This window comes from Diaphorina citri, unplaced genomic scaffold (genome assembly GCF_000475195.1).
Source record: "Diaphorina citri unplaced genomic scaffold, Diaci psyllid genome assembly version 1.1 scaffold70, whole genome shotgun sequence".
In the NCBI taxonomy this organism is placed as follows: domain Eukaryota; kingdom Metazoa; phylum Arthropoda; class Insecta; order Hemiptera; family Psyllidae; genus Diaphorina; species Diaphorina citri.
Window position 1 is genome coordinate 294,843 of NW_007377507.1, and position 24,047 is coordinate 318,889.

At 38.3% G+C, this 24,047-nt stretch overlaps 1 protein-coding gene across 1 annotated transcript in view; it reads right to left on the reverse strand.

Moving 5' to 3' along the window:
* LOC103520535 (serine/threonine-protein kinase dst3) overlaps positions 1-24,047 on the reverse strand; it is an 82,788-nt gene that overhangs the window by 46,745 nt on the left and 11,996 nt on the right. Inside the window, exon 2 of the mRNA XM_026831627.1 lies at positions 17,616-17,671. Coding sequence (XP_026687428.1) covers positions 17,616-17,671 — 56 coding nt within the window. The remainder of the gene's footprint in view (positions 1-17,615; positions 17,672-24,047) is intronic.

Here is a 24,047-nt window from a genome sequence, read left to right on the forward strand (position 1 = left end):
GAGACCCTACTGCTGGACACGTAAAGGGTTTTTTTGTTTTTTTTTTTTTTTTTTTTTTTTTTTTTTTTTTTTTTTTTTTTTAAGAGGTTTGACAGAGGGAACTTTAACTGCTATGGTCTTATCGTCCCGAAATCGAGGAGAGAAGGAAGACAGGATAGGAGAAAGCCAGCCGTTCCGAGAACGAACATTATCCCATCAGGATAAAATCCGCCCCGGGCGGGAATCGAACCCGCGGCCTAGCGCTTACAAGGCAGACGCACTACCAACTAAGCTAACTAGGCTGGCAGTATGTATCTTTAAATAGGTTTTGGAAGGACATCACAAGTGGCAATTGGTGATTCTCATGATTTTTTTTTATTGTCTCAGAAAAAACTATAAAAATTAAAAAAAATATTGAGACTAAAACGAAGAAAATGCGTTCACTAGATCGTGAGATACAGCTCTCGGAACAGAGTCTCAAGCACGCCGATATCATACCTAGCGACAACACTGTACTCCTGTGATGACGTCATCTACCAATATCGTACGACGCGCCGTGGGCTTATTACCATAGGGCTTTGGGGTCGGGGCTCAAATAGATCGAATAGGTACCTATCTACGCATTTTGTTATCACTATTTTTCAATATCAGCATAGGTACTTATACCTATTTACCTATTTTCAAATTTAGATATTTTCATTCCATTTTTTTTTTATCATGCACTTATTCAAGTAGTTACTTCTTCGTACATGTACATTTTTTTTAAGGGGTTTGACAGAGGGAACTTTAACTGCTATGGTCTTATCGTCCCGAAATCGAAGAGAGAAGGAAGACAGGATAGGAGAAAGCTAGCCGTTCCGAGAACGAACATTATCCCATCAGGATAAAATCCGCCCTGGGCGGGAATCGAACCCGCGGCCTAGCGCTTACAAGTCAGACGCACTACCAACTAAGCTAAGTAGGCTGGCACATTTATTTCGATCGAGAAGAATAATATGAATAATATGATCTCCACATACCAAACATCCCTGTTCAAAGTTCCACTTTATGTAAACACTACCTACCTACCTACCTACCTACCTACCTACATATGTAGGTAACTACCTGCCTTTGTAGGTACCTACATAGGTAGGTAGGTACCTACATAGGTAGTGTTTACATAAAGTGGAACTTTGAGTAGGGATGTTTGGTATGTGGAGATCATATTATTCATATTATTCTTCTCGATCGAAATAAATGTGCCAGCCTACTTAGCTTTGTTGGTAGTGCGTCTGCCTTGTAAGCGCTAGGCCGCGGGTTCGATTCCCGCCCAGGGCGGCTTTTATCCTGATGGGATAATGTTCGTTCTCGGAACGGCTGGCTTTCTGCTATCCTGTCTTCCTTCGATTTCGGGACGATAAGACCCTAGCAGTTACAGTTCCCTCTGTCAAACCCCTTTAAAAAATGTACATGTACGAAGAAGTAACTACTTGAATAAGTGCATGATAATAAAATGGAATGAAAATATCTAAATTTGAAAATAGGTATAAGTACCTATGCTGATATTGAAAAATAGTGATAACAAAATGCGTAGATAGGTACCTATTCGATCTATTTGAGCCCCTAACCCAAATCCCTATGGTAATAAGCTCACAGCGCGTCGTACGATATTGGTAGATGACGTCATCACGGGAGTACAGTGTTGTCGCTACGTATGATATCGGCGTGCTTGAGACTCTCATGTTCCGAGAGCTGTATCTCACGATCTAATGAACGCATTTTCTTCGTTTTAGTCTCAATATTTTTTTTTAATTTTTATAGTTTTTTCTGAGATAATAAAAAAAAATCATGAGAATCACCAATTCACTCAATTATCCTCACTACTCCTCTTTGAGCTTCAAGCACAGATCTGAATAACTTTGACTCTGCCAGGAATCAAACCCAGGTCCTCCAGCGTTCAAGCCTAGCGTTCAAGCCTACCAAATCTTATAATGTAAAAATAAAATTTAAATAAATGCCGTTTCTTTGTGTTATTATATCACAACTTTGGCGCTCACGACAGCATTGTAGGATTTTCCATATCTTACCCTGCTGGCACCGGTCGCTATGGGCATTTGTATTACATAGCTACTCATTTTCCTCACGAGACTGAGTGGTCCCCGCAATAGCCAGTCACGGAATGAATTATTTGTAAATTTTATCACCTCGTCGGAAATCGAACCCGAGTCTCCCGCGTGCAAGGCGAGCGCAGTGATCACTACACCAAGGGAGCTGTCAATATAGGTAATTATTACATTATAATATGAATATAAGGTAGGTATTTGACAACACATGACTTGACATGACGTCAATTGCCCCCACCTACCCTAGTAGCCAATAATACAATGTGGACAATTGGGTATTTGCCCCCACCTACCCTAGTAGCTGAATACAATATGGGCATAGTTACCGCATGAATGCCTTTTCAATAAGACTCTGTCTTTCACTTCCTATTTCTCTCTTTCTTCTTCTCTCTTTCTCCTTCTCTCTATTGTTTCTCTCTCTCTATCTCTCTCTTTATCTCCCTCTCTCCCTTACTCTTTCTTCTTCCCTCTCTTTTAATCCTCCCCTCTGATTTACGGTTTATCTATATTCGAGTATATCCCCTCCCCTCAAAGTACCACTTCCGATGGTGGTCGGACCTAATATTTCAAGTTCCAAGAACAAAGAGATATCGGTTAGGACACACTGTATATGGGTTTTCATTCCGCTTTATAAGTGTGTATGCATAAATGTACATACATATTGTATAATTTTGTGGGTAGAAGTATGTGGCATAATGGAGTGTACGTATTGAATGTACATATTGAATCTACATACAGAGTGTTTATAAAGTCCGGGGACCCCTGAATATTTTTTGAACGGCTAAAGATGAGAAGCGGAAATCTAGGGTAGTGTCTTATCTTTTCAAATACCATTTTTTGAAATATCTAGATTTCCGCATCTCATCTTTAGCCGATCAGAAAAAATATTCAGGGCGGAGACTTTATAAACACTCTGTATATTCCACTAAGTAGATACGTCATTGCACTCATTACGAACAATAGGGGCTCGTCCTTCCCTTCCTCTCTCTCTCTCCTCCTTCCCTTATTATCTCCCCCTCCCTTTACTCTGCTCCTTCCTCTCCACCCTCATTCCCTATTATTTCTCATTCCTTCTTTTCATATCTCCCTCCGCTCCTTTCCCATCTCTTATTGTGTTCTCATTAGTCTCCCTTCTCCTGCCCTACTTCCCCATCTCTTCTTCTTTCTTATTTTTCCTTCCATCCCCCTCCCTCTTTCCTCTTTACTCCTCCTTCCTATCTCACTTCTTTTACTCCTCCTTCGTATTTTCCTCCCTTTACTCGGTGGTGTAGTGGTCAAGGCGCTCGCCTGGTAAACAGGAGGGCGTGAGTTCAATCCCAGCCGAGGTATGGAATCTTATCCTCAATATAATTTGAGAATTTGACCACAATAATAGTAGTAGCCTACTGCATACTGCTGGAGTAAAGGGACTTTTCAGTCCTATGCGAGCAGTATAAATAAGCACTATTATTATTATTATTATTATTATTATTATTTACTCCTCCTTCCTATCTCCCTTCCTCTCTGGTCTATCCAATGTCATGTGGGTATCCCTACCCTTCCCACCTAGTCTTCCCCTTCCTCTTTCCCCTCTCTCCCTCTTCCTTATTTTTCCTTCCATCCCCCTCCCTTCACCCCTAACCCTCATATTGAATTTTCATTAGTCTAATGATTTACTCCTCCTTCCTATCTCACTCCTTTTACTCCTCCTTCGTATTTTCCTTCCTTTACTCTCCCTTCCTATCTCCCTTCCTCTCTGGTCTATCCAATGTCATGTGGGTATCCCTACCCTCTCCACCTAGTCTTCCCCTTCCTCTTTCCTATTTCCCCTCTCTCCCTCTTCCTTATTTTTCCTTCCATCCCCCTCCCTTCACCCCTAACCCTCATATTGAATTTTCATTAGTCTAATGAAGTGGAAGGTAAAAAAAAGCTGTGGCGAGAGGAATTATTCACAAGGGGTTGGTAAGTGTGCGGACTAAGTACCTACAGGGTTTCGATTTTCGATAGGTTCCCACTTGAAAAGGAAAAAATCACTTTTTTTAGAATCAGGGGACTCTAAAACGGACATCTTCACCCATTGTCCGATTTTGATTATTAGACTTTCTTAAGGTAAAAAAAGCTGTGGCGAGAGGAATAATTATTCACAAGGGGTTGGTAACTATGCGGACTAAGTACCTAAAGGTTTCAATTACCGATAGGTTCCCACTTGAAAAGGAAAGAAAAAAATCACTTTTTTTAGAATCAGGGGACTCTAAAACGGACATCTTCACCCATTGCCCGATTTTGATTATTAGACTTTCTCATTATTAGAATAGCTTCGCTATACCTTAGTAATAGAAAGTAAAAATCCATTATTACCCTTAATATCCTTCCCATAGGTTAAGATAAGCAAGGTAAAACGAGGTTTGATGGACGGAACTGTAACTAGGTCTTATTGTCCCCAAATCGAAAAGAGAATGAGGACAGGATAGGAGAAAACCAGCCGTCCCGATAACGAAATCAGCCTTTCTCCCTGGGTGGGAACCTAACCCGTACGGTGTCCTAGGGCTTACAAGGCAGCCGTGCTACCTTCAAAACTAACTTCACCCTTCAAGCACAAGAGAGAGAAATAGAAGAAGAAGAAGAAGAAGAAGAAGAAGAAGAAGAAGAAGAAAAAGTAGAGGAGAGACAATTTACTTTTCTACTCAGCTTTCATCATTTTTCCCCGGCCGCTATCATTTTTCCCGCCTTTCATATCTTCCCGGCTTTTCATATTTTTCCGAGATCCTCCAGAAATATTGTTTCATCCGAAAAAACAAAGGACTTCTTAGGATACCCACTTAACCTCAATTTATCGTAGAAACCTTACCCGTCACGGCTGAAATGTTTTGTTTTCTCGCTTTCATATTTTCCTGGCTTTTCATATTTTTCCGAGATCCTCCAGAAATATTGTTTCATCCGAAAAAAACAAAGGACTTCTTAGGATACCCACTTAACCTCAATTTATCGTAGAAACCTTACCCGTCACGGCTGAAATGTTTTCTTTTCTCGCATTATTAATGGGTAGGCGGCTCAGAGTGAGTGAGTTATAAAAAAGAACTATTCTTTTAGGTGAACTACTCAGTCAATAAGTCATATTCCAACTTCGTGTTGCGTACCTAAAGGGAGTTGAATAGTGAGTTACATGATGTTTAAGACAGTGAGTTATTTTTGTTTTAAGATGTAACTCGTATCAAATAGGGATTGAGGAAATGTTTTGTTTTCTCGCATTATTAATGGGTAGGCGGCTCAGAGTGAGTGAGTTATAAAAAAGAACTACTTTTAGGTGAACTTCTCAGTCAATAAGTCATATTCTAACTTCGTGTTGGGTACCTAAAGGGAGTTGAATAGTGAGTTACATGATGTTTAAGACAGTGAGTTATTTTTGTTTTAAGATGTAACTCATATCAAATAGGGATTGAGGATCTGACTCATTGACTGAGTAGTTCACTAAAAAGAGTAGTTCTTTTTCCAACTCACTGACTCACTCTTTACACATCTCTACTTTTATAAGCTGTTCCATTTTGAGGTGTTCCACAAGCCGCCAAATTTAGAAAGCTCTTTTGCAGAGAGACAAAAGGGATATAGAGCGAAACAGGGAGGGAAAAAATAGAGGGAGGGAAAGAGGGAAGAATGGACGGAATGAAAAAGGGAAGAGAAAGGTAGAAAAACGGAGAAGGATGAGAAAAACAGAGAAAAAACGAACAGTTTACTTCATTTATCTTTTTTTTCTCATTTCACAAAATTTCCTTCCTTGTCACGAAAGATATTATAACTGTTTCTTGATTTCTTCCTTCTCTTTCTCGTCAGCCAATGTTGTTACGTTATTCTTATCGTTTTTTAACGATTTTTTTTTTATTTTTTATCATCATCGTTATATCGTTAACAAACGTATATCGTTAACAAACCAGACTCACGTTCAGACTGCCTGCCAGACCGACGGTACGTGTGTGTTGGAAAAATCTTCCGATCTACGTCTGTCATATAAAGAGTTATTATTATTATTATTATTATTATTATTATTATTATTATTATTATTATTATTATTATTATTATTATTATTATTATTATTAAGCTGTGGCGAGGGAATTATTCACAAGGGGTTGGTAACTGTGCGGACTAAGTACCTACAGGGTTTTGGTTTTCGATAGGTTCCCACTTGAAAAGGAAAGAAACACTTTTTTTTAGAATCAGGGGACTCTAAAACGGACATCATCTTCACCCATTGCTCGATTTTGATTATTAGACTTTCTCATTATTAGAATAGCTTCGCTATACCTTAGTAATAGAAAGTAAAAATCCATTATTACCCTTAATATCCTTCCCATAGGTTAAGATAAGCAAGGTAAAACGAGGTTTGATGGACGGAACTGTAACTAGGTCTTATTGTCCCCAAATCGAAAAGAGAATGAGGACAGGATAGGAGAAAACCAGCCGTCCCGATAACGAAATCAGCCTTTCTCCCTGGGTGGGAACCTAACCCGTACGGTGTCCTAGGGCTTACAAGGCAGCCGTGCTACCTTCAAAACTAACTTCACCCTTCAAGCACAAGAGAGAGAAATAGAAGAAGAAGAAGAAGAAGAAGAAGAAGAAGAAGAAGAAGAAAAAGTAGAGGAGAGACAATTTACTTTTCTACTCAGCTTTCATCATTTTTCCCCGGCCGCTATCATTTTTCCCGGCTTTCATATTTTCCTGGCTTTTCATATTTTTCCGAGATCCTCCAGAAATATTGTTTCATCCGAAAAAAACAAAGGACTTCTTAGGATACCCACTTAACCTCAATTTATCGTAGAAACCTTACCCGTCACGGCTGAAATGTTTTGTTTTCTCGCATTATTAATGGGTAGGCGGCTCAGAGTGAGTGAGTTATAAAAACTATTCTTTTTACAACTCACTGACTCACTCTTTACACATCTCTACTTTTATAAGCTGTTCCATTTTGAGGTGTTCCACAAGCCGCCAAATTTAGAAAGCTTTTCTGCGTTCGTGTAAAATGATATAAGTACCAAGTCCTAAGGATTTGTTTTGTTCTGTTGGAAAACAGGGAGGGGGAGAGGAGAAGAAAATGCTTTCCTTTTCAGAAAATAATAATTGGCGGAAAGAAAATTGTCTCCTGTAGGGGGGGGGAGGAGGAGAAGAAAATGCTTTCCTTTTCAGAAAATAATAATTGGCGGAAAGAAAATTGTCTCCTCCACTTCCCTCATTCTCCTTCTTTTTCCTGTCCACCTTTTCCTTTTATTCGTCCTCCTTTTTGTCCTCCACCTCCTTCTCTTTCTCATCCTTCAACACTTCAATAACTCCTCCAGCGTAATCCCTTCTCTTGTTCCTTCTTTCCCCCCCTCCTCTTCTTCCTCCTCCTTTTCCTTTAAGTATTCATTTTCTTCTCCTCTTACGCACCAGAACTCCTCCGACATAAGTCCTTTTCCTCTCCCTTTTGTCTTATCCTCCTCCTCTTCTTTCTCCTTTTTGTCTTCTACCCATTTACGAGTCTCCTTCGTCCTTCTCCTCCTTCTAAGCAATATAACTTCTCCTCTTTCACCTTTTCCTCCTTCCTTCCTCTTTCTCCTACTCATCATTGCTCTTCTTTCCTATTCCTCCTCCCTCTCTTCTACTCACTCTCAACATCGTCCTTTCATTCCTCTTCCCCCTCCTCCTCTTCTTCTTCCTCCTCCTTTTCCTTTAAGTATTCATTTTCTTCTCCTCTTACGCACCATAACTCCTCCGACATAAGTCCTTTTCCTCTCCCTTCTTGTCTTATCCTCCTCTTCTTCTTTCTCCTTTTTGTCTTCTACCCATTTACGAGTCTCCTTCATCCTTCTCCTCCTTCTAAGCAATATAACTTCTCCTCTTTCACCTGTTCCTCCTTTTCTCCTCTTTCTCCTACTCATCATTGCTCTTCTTTCCTATTCCTCCTCCCTCTCTTCTACTCACTCTCAACATCGTCCTTTCATTCCTCTCTCTTCTTTCTCCTTCATTGTCTTCTACCCATTTACGAGTCTCCTCCTTCTAAGCAATATAACTTCTCCTCTTTCACCTGTTCCTCCTTATTTCCTCTTTCTCCTACTCATCATTGCTCTTCTTTCCTATTCCTCCTCCCTCTCTTCTACTCACTCTCAACATCGCCCTTTCATTCCTCTCCCTTTTCCTGTTTCCTTTATGGTCTTTTTTTTCGTGCCCTTTCTTCTTCTCTTTTCTTTAGGCTGTATCTTCTACTAATGAACTTTCTGCCCTGAAAGCTCTGCTGAAGTGTATCATTCCTCTCCCTTTTCCTGTTTTCTTTATGGTCTTTTTTTCGTGCCCTTTCTTCTTCTCTTTTCTTTAGGCTGTATCTTCTACTAATGAACTTTCTGCCCTGAAAGCTCTGCTGAAGTGTAGGTATGAAATACGATATGATAAAAAGAAAAGGAGAAGAAGAAGAAGGAGGAGGAGGGGAAAAAAAACAGCGTTTCCATATACCTACAAGGGTTTCTGAAGAGGCTCATTTCTTTAGATTTAGAAAGAAGAAAATAACGTTGTAAACAGAGCAGCTCCACTAGTTTTCATTTGTTGCACATTGCATACTCAAAATAAATACACGGCATTCATACAAATTTCTAATGCATAGCCACAGGGGCCCTTTTTCTCAAAACAGTTCACTGAACCACTAGAATTTACTTTGGTAGTCACTCTGAGTTGAGGAATATTCTACGTCGCAATAAAATTTTAAATTGGACGCATTTTGGAAACGGCTTAGCTATCAGTGGCGCGGGGTAGTATAGTATTCGTGATATTATAGTCCTACCAGGGGCACATTATTTTCTTCTGGGGCTGATGGTGAACTTTTAGATGCGAATACTTAATTCGAATTCGTAGTCTCCGTGACCGAGTGGGTATCACATTCGGCTTGCACTCTGGAGGTCTCAGGTTTGATTCCCGGCGGGGTCGAAGTTTTTTTTTTTGGCTCTGTGCTTGGAGTTCGGGTTGCACTCAGCCTCGTGAGGATAAGTGAGTAGCTTTTTCAATCGGACCGAAACAAATTTTTCATTCCACCTACGTATGTAATGTACATAGACTACATAGGTAGGTACTTCGTAACACCAGAATCTGATGAAGTAGTAAAAACAGCAGTCTTAAGGTGTATCGATCAACATCGATTCACAATAAATTCACATCGATCGACAGCCGTCGACTATGTGTGAACACACCTTTAGAGGATAAAATGCTATCTTTTTAGAAGTATGTACAACCTACACCTCTGGTACTTTTAAGTACCTTGATTTTACTATCCTTCTTCTGGGTTTCGAACCACAGTCACACAGTTTCTTTATAAACTCAACAATGCACTATGAAAAACAAATTCAGTGAAAACTCAAAAGTACCACACGCCACTGGTGCGAACAAGGAAAATCAGAATCTAAAAATAGAGCTTGTGAGAAAGTAAAATTTGAAAGTTTCTCAGGCACCCTTGCTAGGTACCTACCTGCTGAATTTGATAAAAGCCGACTCCACACTTTTTGATTTTGGTTTTATGCATAGCTTTGAAAATAGAAAGTAGAAATTAGAAAATAATAATTTCGAGGTTATGAATTTGGAAGTTTTTAACTTAGTTATTCATTAGAATCATTAGTGATTGATTAGCAAATTAATTGGGGGTTGCTACCTTGTGCTTAGTAGGCTGACAAGCGTAAGTTCAATACCGTATCGGTTTAGGTCGAGGAAAGGGGAGGAATAGGTACGGTACGTTTTGCTAGATACGAATACAGACTTATCAACTTAATCAACTTATCTACACTAGATCTCATGTTTAGGAACGAGAATAGAAATTATTCTCCTCGTTTCTCTTGGGGTGGGGGGAATAACTTTCAGATCATCACTATTCTGATTCACATGGCCAGAAATTCAACCAATAATTTGCAAAGACATTTTTCAGTTCCGCAATGGTCAGTGTACTTTTCTATAGATTTTTCATCAAAACAACAAAATAAACCCATAATAGAAAATCAATCTTTAGAAAGTAGAAAAGTGAAATTTCATTTGACCAAATTTCGGAAAAAGTCTGGAGTCGGCTTGAATCATACGATACTCGAAGGGAATGACGTGGACCAATCAGAATCGAGGAAATTTTCTACGTGGCAAACTTTAGCTTTCTACGCATTTGGAATCGGCTAGCAAGATCAGTTCTCGGCCGGCGGTTGATCGAGTCAGTCAATGTTGCGGTCTTTTAGAATTTTTTTTCAACTTTCAATTTTTAAAACGCAATAATGATAAATCAACTTAAATCTTAAAATCAACATAAAATCAATTTCTTTTAACATTTTTTTCGGTTCGTTCGTTTTCGTTAGTGTGGTGCTTTTCATAACGTAAGTAAATCAAGGTGTCTACTGACAAAGGGTGGGTTACCCGTAGGGGACACACCCGGGGTACAGTACCAGGGGTGGGTGGTACGTACCTCAAACGGATTGGAGGCATGAAATGCCTTCGTCCAGGGATGGCTTGTAGGAGTAGAGATCTAAAGGGTAACTATAGTTATGGGGAAAATGGGAAATTAGGACATTAGTTATGGGGAAAATGGAAAATTGAATAGCACGTAGTCCTAATATTAAATTAGGAAATTAGTTATGGGGGGGGAAAATGGGAAATTAAGTAGCACGTGATCTTAATATAATGGGCGTGGTCCGGCACGTGGCATATAAAATTGAGTTAAGTAGGTAATTTTTGATCAAATTAAGTAATTTTAAGTAGATTTCCTTAATTATTTCAGTAAGTAAATAGTAAGTGGTTTTTATAAGTGGTCTTTACTAGATGGGCTAATGGGCACAGTGTGGCATGTAATATTAGATACCTAGTACCTAAGTAACACGTGGGCTTTACATGGGCTCACACCCCACCAATGTGGCATGTATTTTCATTAATTAAACCTGTTTTTTTTATGTAATATTAGGAAGTAAGTTGTACAAGATGGGCTCATACCCCATCAGTGTGGTATGTAAGAAATAGTATTTATTTTTAAGTTGCAGGGTTCGATCCCCTGACGAGGAATTGTTATCTTGGAAATGGGATGTTTTTCCAGTTGAATAGGCTTTTATTAGGAAAGTACTGGGTTCAAACCCCAGGAATCGTGTAGAGACATTGTGAAAGTTGTTTTTTTTATTAGGAAAGTACTGGGTTCAAACCCCAGGAATTGTGTGCAGAGATAGTGAAAGTTGTTTTTTTTTTATTAGGAAAGTACTGCTCCACCTCCTTCTCTTTCTCATCCTTCAACACTTCAATAACTCCTCCAGCGTAATCCCTTCTCTTGTTCCTTCTTGTTCCTCCTCATCTCCTCTTCTTCGAACTTATCTTTGCTCTTCCAAACTTCCTCATTCCTCCTCCCTCTCTTCTACTCCTTCTCAACATCGTCCTTTTATTCCTCTCCCTTTTCCTGTTTTCTTTATGGCCTTTTTTTCGTGCCCTTTCTTCTTCTCTTTTCTTTAGGCTGTATCTTCTACTAATGAACTTTCTGCCCTGAAAGCTCTGCTGAAGTGTTTTCTCTCTGTGTCACTCTCTAACTTGAGACTGAGATTGACATAGTTCTCTGTGTCACTCTTTAACTTGAGACTGAGATTGACATAGTTCTCTGTGTCACTCTCTAACTTGAGACTGAGATTGACATAGTTCTCTGTGTCACTCTCTAACTTGAGACTGAGATTGACATAGTTCTCTGTGTCACTCTCTAACTTGAGACTGAGATTGACATAGTTCTCTGTGTCACTCTCTAACTTGAGACTGAGATTGACATAGTTCTCTGTGTCACTCTCTAACTTGAGACTGAGATTGACATAGTTCTCTGTGTCACTCTCTAACTTGAGACTGAGATTGACATAGTTCTCTGTGTCACTCTCTAACTTGAGACTGAGATTGACATAGTTCTCTGTGTCACTCTCTAACTTGAGACTGAGATTGACATAGTTCTCTGTGTCACTCTCTAACTTGAGACTGAGATTGACATAGTTCTCTGTGTCACTCTCTAACTTGAGACTGAGATTGACATAGTTCTCTGTGTCACTCTCTAACTTGAGACTGAGATTGACATAGTTCTCTGTGTCACTCTCTAACTTGAGACTGAGATTGACATAGTTCTCTGTGTCACTCTCTAACTTGAGACTGAGATTGACATAGTTCTCTGTGTCACTCTCTAACTTGAGACTGAGATTGACATAGTTCTCTGTGTCACTCTCTAACTTGAGACTGAGATTGACATAGTTCTCTGTGTCACTCTCTAACTTGAGACTGAGATTGACATAGTTCTCTGTGTCACTCTCTAACTTGAGACTGAGATTGACATAGTTCTCTGTGTCACTCTCTAACTTGAGACTGAGATTGACATAGTTCTCTGTGTCACTCTCTAACTTGAGACTGAGATTGACATAGTTCTCTGTGTCACTCTCTAACTTGAGACTGAGATTGACATAGTTCTCTGTGTCACTCTCTAACTTGAGACTGAGATTGACATACTCTTTATCCTCTACTAATACCTGGATTCACAGTTGACTGACAGGTACCTTTCCTAGGGACAGCATCCTGTCAGGCAATAGGTAACCCAGGTATTGGTGGCGGTTGTTCTAAACTTCTGTAAAACGGCAGTTTACCAAAAGGTAAATTGACGTTTCTACAGGACGTCGAAAACAGCTGTCCTAGTCTGCCCACGAAACATGGATCATCTGTGTTACATTTCGGGCTATGGCTAGCTGATGAGGTCTAATAAGTCCGAAACAGCAGTTCTTGTATTATTTTTTGGTGTTCATTATTGAAATAAACTTATTTTCTTCTGTTCCCAGGTCATGGTGGCAATTCAGCTGTGAACACTTCTTGGAATATCAACTTTGCTGCAACTCTGGCCTGGTCCGAAAGCGATGAAATTTACACTGGGTATTTTGAGTACCTATAGGGTCTTCTCTTTTTAGCCCGTCCTTCCTTTATTATTACGATAGTAATAAAAAGGTATAAGGGACGGGCTATTGTATTCGCTTCGGTGTCGTCTGTCTGTCACTCTGTCTGTCCCCATAGAAGGACTTATCCAAACCTGGTGGACCTACATATATATCAAATTAAAGCATATACCTATGTTTAAAACCCGAAAATAACGTGTATACTTCAGAATCTAAACTAAAGGATACAGAAAGGTATAAACGAATTGACAAAAGATAGAGAAAACACAAGTATACCTAGACTTATAGAGGATTGCTAAAATATTGACATGGAAAAGATATGCATGTATAACGGATTGATAAAGGATATCTCAAGTAATATCAAGAAAAAAACCTATAAAGGCTATAAAGGATTAATAGACATAAAGGATTAGATAGAAGCATGAAGGATAAAAGGCTGATAAAAGCCAATGATAAAAGAGCCCCTGGAGGATACTTGTCCCAGATTATTAGACATAAAGGATTAGATAAAAGCATGAAGGATAAAAGGCTGATAAAAGCCAATGATAAAAGAGCCCCTGGAGGATACTTGTCCCAGAATTATGTTCAAATTTTAAAAACGCCTTTGTTAGCATATCTCTAATCCCTCGATGTGTTTTCTGGAATGCAATATTAAATTTCAAAGGCCCATATGGGATGGTTAATGGATTTGTGGAAAATGGAAACCTTGGGGAAAAAAGAACGTTGAAGGAAGGGGAGTGAGAAGAGGAGAAAGAGAAAATGGAATGATAAAGAGGAGTGAAATTTGGCAGAGAAGTTGGGCAAAGAAGAATGAGGAAGAAGAGGGAAAGGGAGTGGGAAGAGGAGAAAGAGAAAATGGAACAAGAACTTGGTCAAAGAGGCATGAAAAACAGCAGAGGGGAAAGAGTAGAACAAGAAGAGGAGGAGCAAAAGAGGATAATATTAGAGAACAGGAAAAGCAGGAGAGAGAGAGAGCGAGAGAGCGAGAGAGTGAGAGAGAAAGAGAATAATGAGATGAAAAGAGAACGAAGAAGAGGAGAGCAAAGATGGGATGAGGAGGAGAACAGCGAGAGAGAAAGATTTCAACTCTTCTTGTATTATTTTTTGGTGTTCATTATTGAAACAAACTTATTTTCTTCTGTTCCCAGGTCATGGTGGCAATTCAGCTGTGAACACTTCTTGGAACATCAACTTTGCTGCAACTCTGGCCTGGTTCGGACCATGAAATTTACACTGGGTATTTTGAGTACCTATAGGGTCTTCTCTTTTTAGCCCGTCCTTCCTTTATTATTACGATAGTAATAAAAAGGTATAAGGGAGTGGACCTACAAACATGTGTATCAAATTAAAGCATATACCTATGTTTACAACCCGAAAATAACGTGTATACTTCAGGATCTAAAGGATACAGAGAGGTATAAACGAATTGACAAAAGATAGAGAAGACCTGGTGGACCTACATATATATCAAATTAAAGCATATACCTACCTATGTTTACAACCCGAAAATAACGTGTATACTTCAGGATCTAAAGGATACAGAGAGGTATAAACGAATTGACAAAAGATAGAGAAAACACAAGTATACCTAGACTTATAGAGGATTGCTAAAATATTGACATGGAAAAGATATGCATGTATAACGGATTGATAAAGGATATCTCAAGTAATATCAAGAAAAAAACCTATAAAGGCTATAAAGGATTAATAGACATAAAGGATTAGATAGAAGCATGAAGGATAAAAGGCTGATAAAAGCCAATGATAAAAGAGCCCCTGGAGGATACTTGTCCCAGAATTATGTTCAAATTTTAAAAACGCCTTTGTTAGCATATCTCTAATCCCTCGATGTGTTTTCTGGAATGCAATATTAAATTTCAAAGGCCCATATGGGCTGGATAATGGATTTGTGGAAAATGGAAACCTTGGGGAAAGAAGAACGTGGGAGAAAGGGGAGTGAGAAGAGGAGAAAGAGAAAATGGAATGAGAACTTGGATAAAGAGGAGTGAAATTTGGCAGAGAAGTTGGGCAAAGAAGAATGAGGAAGAAAAGGAAAAGGGAGTGGGAAGAGGAGAAAGAGAAAATGGAACAAGAACTTGGTCAAAGAGGCATGAAAAACAGCAGAGGGGAAAGATTAGAACATAAATAAAATTAAATGAGTAAATAAATTTAAGTAAATAAATAATATAAGGCTTTGATACTGTCGTAATGTAATATAAAATCTCTTTAGCACATTTTGAAACATTAAACCTCTTTATCTATTTTTGCCAGTTTAATCTTTTCCATTTTCAATTTTAAATAAATCTTGTTCATTTTCAATTTTATTTTTTTCGTCCTAAAATTTGAAAATCATTTTTATTTTTAAAAGTGCAGTGATTCGCTAAAAGTGCAGTGATCTGTGACAACCAAGTATCATGGATTAAGGATTGAATGGATTACCATGGAATTGGATTGAATGGATTACCTGGATTGGATTACCATGGAATCATCGGACTGGATTAACAGTAGGATAAATGTTTGGTGGCGGGGATTACCTGGATTGGATTACCATGGAAGCATCGGACTGGATTAACAGTAGGATAAATGTTTGGTGGCGGGTGTGTGTATGGCCTTCATTTAACTTGGATCTTCAGCCAAGTTAAATGCTTTTTTTTCGAGGAGAATTTGTGTGAAAGCGAGTTTGTAGTTGGGTTTACTCGTATGTCTATTTGAGAAGGTCTATGAACAAAGGGCCTTAGAACAAGAAGAGGAGGAGCCAAAAGAGGATAATATTAGAGAACACGAAAATCAGGAGAGAGAGAGTGAGAGAGAAAGAGAAAAATGAGATGAAAAGGGAACGAAGAAGAGGAGAGAAAAGATGGGATGAGGAGGAGAATAGCGAGAGAGAAAGAAATAGAGGAGAGATAGATAGAGCGAGGGAGAAGAGAGAGAGAGAGAGAGAGGGAGAGAGAGAGAGAGAGGGAGAGAGAGAGAGAGAGGAAATAGAATAATGAAAATGGGATTGAAAGAGAATAATGAGATGAAAAGGAACGAAGAAGAGGAGAGCAAAGATGGGATGAGGAGAAGAGCGAGAGAGAAAGAAATAGAGGAGAGATCGATAGATACATAGAGAGGGAGAGAGAGGAAATAGATAATAGAATAATGAAAATGGGATTGAGAAGAGGAGACAAAGAGAAGATAACATTAATGGAAAATGTAACAGACAAGGAGAGATGGACTGGTATTCCGAGAAATAATATCGAAATGGTCCATGCAGATGGTAAAAAAAAAAAAAAAAATGGAATGGTGCAAAAGCTGGGCAACGAAGATTGAAAAAAGAGTAAAGGAGGGGGGGAATAATTGGAAGGAGGAAAAGAAAAAAAGGAGACAGGAGAGGTAAAAATAAGAAAGGAGAAGGATAAAGAGAGAGGAGAAGGAGGAGAAGAAGGACAAAAAGGAGGAGGAGACGAGGAAGGGGGGGTTGAAGGAGGAGAAGAAAAAAGATGGTTTAGAAAAAAAGGAGAAGGAGAGAACAGGGGGAAAAGAGAACATAAATGGAAAAATGTAAAACTGACAAGAAAAGATGAACATGGATTCCGACAAGTAATATTGAAGAAAGAACGAGAGAGAGAGAGGGAGAGGAGATGTAAAAGAAATACAAACATGATATTGTTGATGTAGATATAAGGCCAAATACCTAATCTATGTTAGAGAAAGAGGATGAGAGATTTCGAGAGAGAGAGAGAGGGAAAGAGGGGAGAGAGAAATTCCGTTAGAAAAACACCATGGGAAAATTTATTAGGTTGGATGAGTTGAATTATTATTGTTGATGTAGATATAAGGCTAAATACCTAATCTATGTTAGAGAAAGAGGATGAGAGATTTCGAGAGAGAAAGAGAGAGGGAAATGGAAAGAAGAAAGAAAAAGAGAGGGAGAGAGAGAGAGGGAAAGAGGGGAGAGAGAAATTCCGTTAGAAAAACACCATGGGAAAATTTATTAGGTTGGATGAGTTGAATTATTGGATACATTTCCCTCTCTCTCCTTCTCTCTTTCTCTCTCTCCCTCTGCCTCCCCTGTCTCTCTCTCTCTTTCTCTCCTCTTTCTCTCTCTCTCTCGCTTTGCTTTCTCGCTCTTTACTTCTTTCTAAATCTGTTTATCCATATTCATATTTCACTTCTCCTTTTACCTCCCACTTCCTCTTTCTCTCTCTCACCTTCTCTCTTTCTCTCTCTCTCTCTCTGTTTTGTATCCGAGATATGTACCTACATATTTTTCTTTTAAATTAATGTTTCCTTCGCTTTTCTAGATTTATTATTATTGTTGTTGTTGTTGTTATTAATAATACCAAAGAGAAATTCATATATTTTTATACAAATAAGAGATTTTTTGTGAGATGAGAAAAGAGCCTCTCTCTCTGTTTTGTATCCGAGATATGTACATATTTTTCTTTTAAATTAATGTTTCCTTCGCTTTTCTAGATTTATTATTGTTGTTGTTATTAATAATACCAAAGAGAAATTCATATATTTTTTATACAAATAAGAGATTTTGTGTGAGATGAGAAAAGAGGAAAACATGAGAGGGATAAAGGGAAAGATAGGACTGATGTTACGATTACAGAGAAGGAATAAAAGTACGAATCGGTCTTACCTTGCCAAAACTGCCCTTGCCGATGGCTCTCAGGATTTGAAAGTGGTCGAAATTCACTGAAACAGAAAAAATAATGAAATCAAGAGATGTATGTCAAATAAAAAAGAGCCATTCCAGCTAAACAAATAGAGATTCATAGGCCCTTTTTACACCCTACGTTTTACCGAACGGTTTGTTGTACGGCAAAACGTTCAATAAGATAAACTCGTAGTGCAAACGTTACTATAGCTTGTAAGCGTTGGGTCGCTAAACGTTGGGTAGCTGAACTATTTCACCCCTGATTGCGGTAGACAGAAAAAGGCATTATGAAGAACAGATATGATTGGAATGTACATATTTCTAGACAAACTGGCATAGAATACCCTGCTTTTATTTCCAGAATAGGATAGAACTCCCTTTCCCCTCAGAAGGGGAAATGTTTGGAAAGGCAAGGAAAGAAGGGAAAAATAGACGGCACGGAGATGGAAAACAGAAAATTATGGAAAGTTAAGGGAAAAAGAGAAATTATAGAAGAGGGGGGAAATGTTGCAAATAAGGGAAAATGATGGAAAGGTAAAGGGAAAAAGAAAGGAAAGTAGAGGGAAAAATAGGAAATGGTGGAAAGGTAAGAAAAAAAGAGAAAATGATATAGCGGTAAGGGAAAAAGAGGAAAGTAGAACCGAGAGGGATAATAAATGGTGGGAAGGTAAAGGGGAAATATCATGAGGGTACCCAAAGAGGTAAATTTTTAATGTACATGTGTAAGCGGAAATTGAAAAGGCAACCAATATGTGACCGTCATAGGGGGGACGTTTTATGAGAGATTCATTTTCAAAGCGGTCGGACAGAATTATTCCCTTCGGCGTAGGATTGAAAATGCGGCGTTAAGGACGTTGAATTTATAATTCAATTTTCATATTTTGCGGGCAAATCTGAATTCTAAATACGGGGAAATTTGAATTTTTCGCTCTAATGAAATTTCCCTCGGAATAGCCCCGACAGTGTACCTTAAAACTCAAAATGTTCAAATCTTGTTTGTGAAAAAGCCTCAATATGTCAGACAAGTTGGAGGGTAGTGAGCCAACCTTGAAAGTGCTAGTTCAGAGGTTCGATTTCTGCCTCGGACGAACTTTATCCAAAACAGATAATGTTCGAAAAAAGTGTGTTAGTACTTGTGAATAGAGTGAAGCACTGAAGATGTTTTCTTTTTCATGAGAGAGAGAGAGAGAGAGAGAGAGAGAGAGAGAGAGAGAGAGAGAGAAAAAAGAGAAGGAAAGAGACGGAGGTCTCAAAAGATTTGACGTCATTTTTTTAATACCCTTCTTGGGTTTCAAAGGCTTTTGAGAATGTTGTTTGAGAAAATCTATTTCCGCTTTTCAAACAAATTCTAACTTTGCTGTCGAACACAGTCAAGCAACTTTCCTCTGTTCCTTTTCTTATTGAAAGCAGGGGCTGAAATGAATTCTCCAATAGAATCTTTCTTCCTCTCTTCCTTCTTTTTCTTCTTCCTTCTTTTTCTTCTTCCTTCTTTTTCTTCTTCCTTCTTTTTCTTCTTCCTTCTTTTTCTTCTTCCTTCTTTTTCTTCTTCCTTCTTTTTCTTCTTCCTTCTTTTTCTTCTTCCTTCTTTTTCTTCTTCCTTCTTTTTCTTCTTCCTTCTTTTTCTTCTTCCTTCTTTTTCTTCTTCCTTCTTTTTCTTCAACTCCTTCGTCTTCTCCCTCTCTTCTTCTTCTCCTCCTTCCTCTTCTTCTTCCCCTTAACCTCTTCCTCCTTCCTTCCTCCTCTAAATCCTTCTTCTTCTTTTTCTTCCTCTTCTTCTTTTTCTTCCTCTTCTTCTTTTTCAACTCTTCCCGTTCATACGGGGTCGGTCGGTGTTTTCAGTCAGCCTTTTGCCTCTCAGCAGAAATAAAGTTATTCTACATATACGTAGGTGTGTACATATTACAACTATTACATAAAGTGTAAAGTATGTATACCTACCGATTTCTATGCAATAACATGAATACTACGTAATTTTATATGTTTATCTACATTATATATGCATAATAATATGTTCATTGTTCATATCCGTTCCAACAACATGGATGATTACTACATACTTTCATATTTTGCCATATTATTATTATGATTATTATTATTATTATTATTATTACTATTATTATTGAAGTAAAATGTAAGTTTTCCACATTCGAAGAGAAATTCTACTGCGCTCTAGGTTGCATATGTCTGCAATTCTACATACTCGGGTTTTCCCCCGCTTTCCTTCTCCGTATTCAACAGTCAAACTTTGAAGTTGAAGTCGAGTCAAACTTTGTAGTTGAAGTCGAGAGAACTTCAAGTTTGTCTCTCTAGGAAGATGATGAAAAGTTGTCTCTTTTCTGAAGAGTCTGAAGAGCATTCCTGGAAAAACCGACAAGAAGCATTCCTAGAAGAAGGATAAGGAGAAAGAGGAGGAGGAGGAGAAGGAGGAAAAGAAGTGAAGATAAAAGGGAAAGAGAAGGGAAACAAAGGAGGTGAAGGAGAAGGGAGAACAAGAAGAAGAAGAAGAAGAAGAAGAAGAAGAAGAAGAAGACGGTACTTATTTGAGGTTAGAAGGAATTCTGGTGAAAAATATTCGAGTTGTTTCGGTCAGTGAAACTAGAAACGAAAAATGGAGGGAGAGAAAGAAGTATGAAGCGGATAAGAAAGGAAGAGAGAATGTAGAGAAGAAGAAGAAGAAGAAGAAGAGACTTAAGGGTTTCAACTTGCATTTTTTGTGTTGGAAAATTCTAGTCCCAGAACTTGAGGAGGAAAAGAAGTGAAGATGAAAGGGAAAGAGAAGGGAACAAAGGAGGTGAAGGAGAAGGGGGAAGAAGAAGAAGAAAAAGAAGAAGAAGAAGAAGACGGTACTTATTTGAGGTTAGAAGGAATTCTGGTGAAAAATATTTGAGTTGTTTCGGTCAGTGAAACAAGAAACGAAAAATGGAGGGAGAGAAAGAAGGAATAAGAGAGGACAGAAGTATGAAGTGGATAAGAAAGGAAGAGAGAATGTAGAGAAGAAGAAGAAGAAGAAGAAGAAGAAGAAGAAGAAGAAGAAGAAGAAGAAGAGACTTGAGGGTTTCAACTTGCATTTTTTGTGTTGGAAAATTCTAGTCCCAGAACTTAAGAGTTAATTAAAAAAAAAAAAAAAAATTGGGAGGGACGGATAAGAAAGGAAGAGAGAATGTAGAGAAGAAGAAGAAGAAGAAGAAGAAGAAGAAGAAGAAGAAGAAGAGACTTAAGGGTTTCAACTTGCATTTTTTTGTGTTGAAAAATTCTATTCCCAGAACTTAAGAGTTAATTAAAAAAAAAAACTATGGAGGGAGAGAGAGGGGGAGAGAGATTTACATAGAAAGAGATAAACATATAAAATTAGATTAACAGAGAGAGAGAGAGAGAGAGAAAGAGAAAGAAAGAAAGAGAGATCAAGAAAGATAGGAAAAGAGATAGGGAGAAGATAGAGAAAAAAGAGTTGAACAGAGAGATAGATAGAGAGGGAGAGACAGAAAGAGAGAGAGAGAAAAAGAGAAAGGGAGGAGAAAGAGAGAAAAAAAGAGTTGAACAGAGTGAGTGAGATAGAGAGAGGGAGGGAGAGATAATTTGCATAGAGAGAGAGAGAAAGAAAGAAAAAGAGAAAAGGAGGAGAAAGAGAGAAAAAAAGAGTTGAACAGAGTGAGTGAGATAGAGAGAGGGAGGGAGAGATAATTTGCATTAGTACAGTGTGATGAAAAAGAGAAAGGGAGGAGAAAGAGAGAAAAAAAGAGTTAAACAGAGTGAGTGAGATAGAGAGAGGGAGGGAGAGATAATTTGCATTAGTACAGTGTGATGTATGCAGAGGTAAATGTGTGTTGGAAGTCATGCATCTGGAAGTTGTCTACATGAATAAATTTTATTGCATTATGTTGTACAGGGGTGTTCAAATAGAGGTAAATGTGTGTTGGAAGTCATGCATCTGGAAGTTGTCTACATGAATAAATTTTATTGCATTAATGTTGTACAGGTGTTCAAAAAGAATTTATCAGGCCTGGTTTTTGTTTGGTTGATATAGGTTTAACGTCACTGTATAACTGCTAAGGTGTCAAGGGACGGAGATGTTACCCTCTATTTGGCAACAAGCTACAAAGATTCTTACATTAACCTCACCCAGCCTGAGTTTTGGCGGGAAAATCCAGCAGTACGCTATTGCCCAGATGGTCACCCATCCGGATACCAACCACACGTCACGTTGCTTAACGTTAGTCATCCGTTGAGACCTGGTGCATTTACCTATCGCCTCTGGCTTTCAAATACATAACACCAAGAAATTGGATGATTAGGAATTTGTATAAATGCCGTGTATTTATTTTGAGTATGCAATGTGCAACAAATCAAATGTTAGTGGAGATGCTATAGGCCTGTTTTTCATTTTTACGCCGCGCCGCATCGATGCAGCGTCACTTGACGTCCACTCTGCGTCAGGAGTGGGGGGTAAAAATTTTAAAAACTCAACAAACATAATATCTAGCGGAGAAATTACGAAACATTTCTTTCACCATATGGAAACTTCTTCAATACAATTACAAAATGGCGGAACTGAAGCTACTCGAGAGTCGCATCAGGGATTCAAGACGTAGCGTCGACGCTAAAGGAGGGGAAGTGGAATGAAAAACGCGCGTCACTTCACGTCGGGTTCGCATCGCACCTGCGTCGGAATGAAAAACAAACCTTATGTTTACAAATTACAACGTTAATCCTAAGAAGTGTAGGTAGGTTGGTAGGTAGGTACTTTTTTTGTTACTCTGTTTGTTTGACTTTAAAGAGTTCAAATTTAATTCACTTCTTTTCCCTTTTTGCATCAAGTATCTACCTACGTTATGTATGAAAATTAAATAGGTAACAGCAGTTTTACAGAATAAATTGCAACTTTTCTTAATCTAAGGCATAAAGTCTTAAAAGCAGGTGAACTGTATACTTTATCTACGTAGGAAGACGTGGAAAGGAATTTTAACGGTGCTAAGCATACAGTTAAATGTGTTAAGCATAGGTACTTAAACGCTTGTAAGCTTGTCACAAACAATGTAAAACTAATGTCACTATTTTTGCTAGATACGAATACAACGACTTACTTATAAAACTTATGTACACTTACTCTCATGTTTAGGAACGAGAATAGAAATCATCTTCCTCGTTTCTCTTGGGGTGGGGGAATAACTTTCAGTTCATCACTATTCTGATTCACATGGCCAGAAATTCAACCAATAATTTGCAAAGACATTTTTCAGTTCCGCAATGGTCAGTCCATCGTCCATCCTATTTCTATAGATTTTTCATCAAAACAAACACATAAAAGGAACGAGGAACAAGCTGGGTCCGTCCCTCCCGGAATTTTTTAGCCCGTAATTTATTCGATCGTGATTAAAGAAATTCAGTACCTATGTACCTACCTAATTTGTTTATTATTCAGTTTATTATTATTCTTGATTTGATTTTTCGATTTTACTTTTTCAGGATCAACGCATCAGGAATCACATAAAAGGATAAAAGGTTGGTGGTGGGACTTTTTTTAAGCTGTTGGGTTTACTCGTATGTAGGTATGTGAGGAGATCTATGAGAAAATAATTGTTTTGCTAAATGGTTTTTCTTTCATAGAGCTTCTTTTGTGTGTTGAACTAATCCATTTTCTCTTTCAGGTTCGGTAGGGCTTGTAGTTCTTTTTGAACTTTTCCCGTTCATACGGGGTCGGTCGGTGTTTTCAGTTAGCCTTTTGCCTCTCAGCAGAAATAAAGTTATTCTACATAATATATGTACGTAGGTATGTACACATTACAACTATTAGGTACATAAAATGTAAAGTATGTATACCTACCTAATTCTATGCAATAACATGAATACTGCATAATTTTATATGTTTATCTACATTATAGATAAATACATAATAATATGTTCATATCCTTTCCAACAACATGGATGATTACTACGTAGTCTTGCCATAAGTTCTGTTACTCCATATGAACTGGATCCTTATGAACTGGATCTGAATCTTGGTAAGAGACTCAAATGTTCTGTAGGGACTTGTTAGGGCTTTGTTAGGATGTCACTAATCCGTTTTCTTTTTCAGGTTTTTCAGGTTCATTAGGGCCTGTAGGGACTCGTTAGGGCCTGTAGGGACTTGTTAGGGCTTTGTTAGGATGTCACTAATCCGTTTTCTTTTTCAGGTTTTTTTGGTATTCCTTTTGCTTTCAATTTTTCCAATTGACGGCATTTGGGATACCGGTAAATTATGTGTTCTACATGCGAGTAAACCCAATATGATTCTCTGTCAGTATGTGAGAATGTTCCTACAAAATTTTCTTTTATGGTCATCGAGTACCAAAATAATCTCTTCATCCTTCCTTATCCTCTACTAATACCTGGATTCACAGTTGACTGACAGGTACCTTTCCTAGGGACAGCATCCTG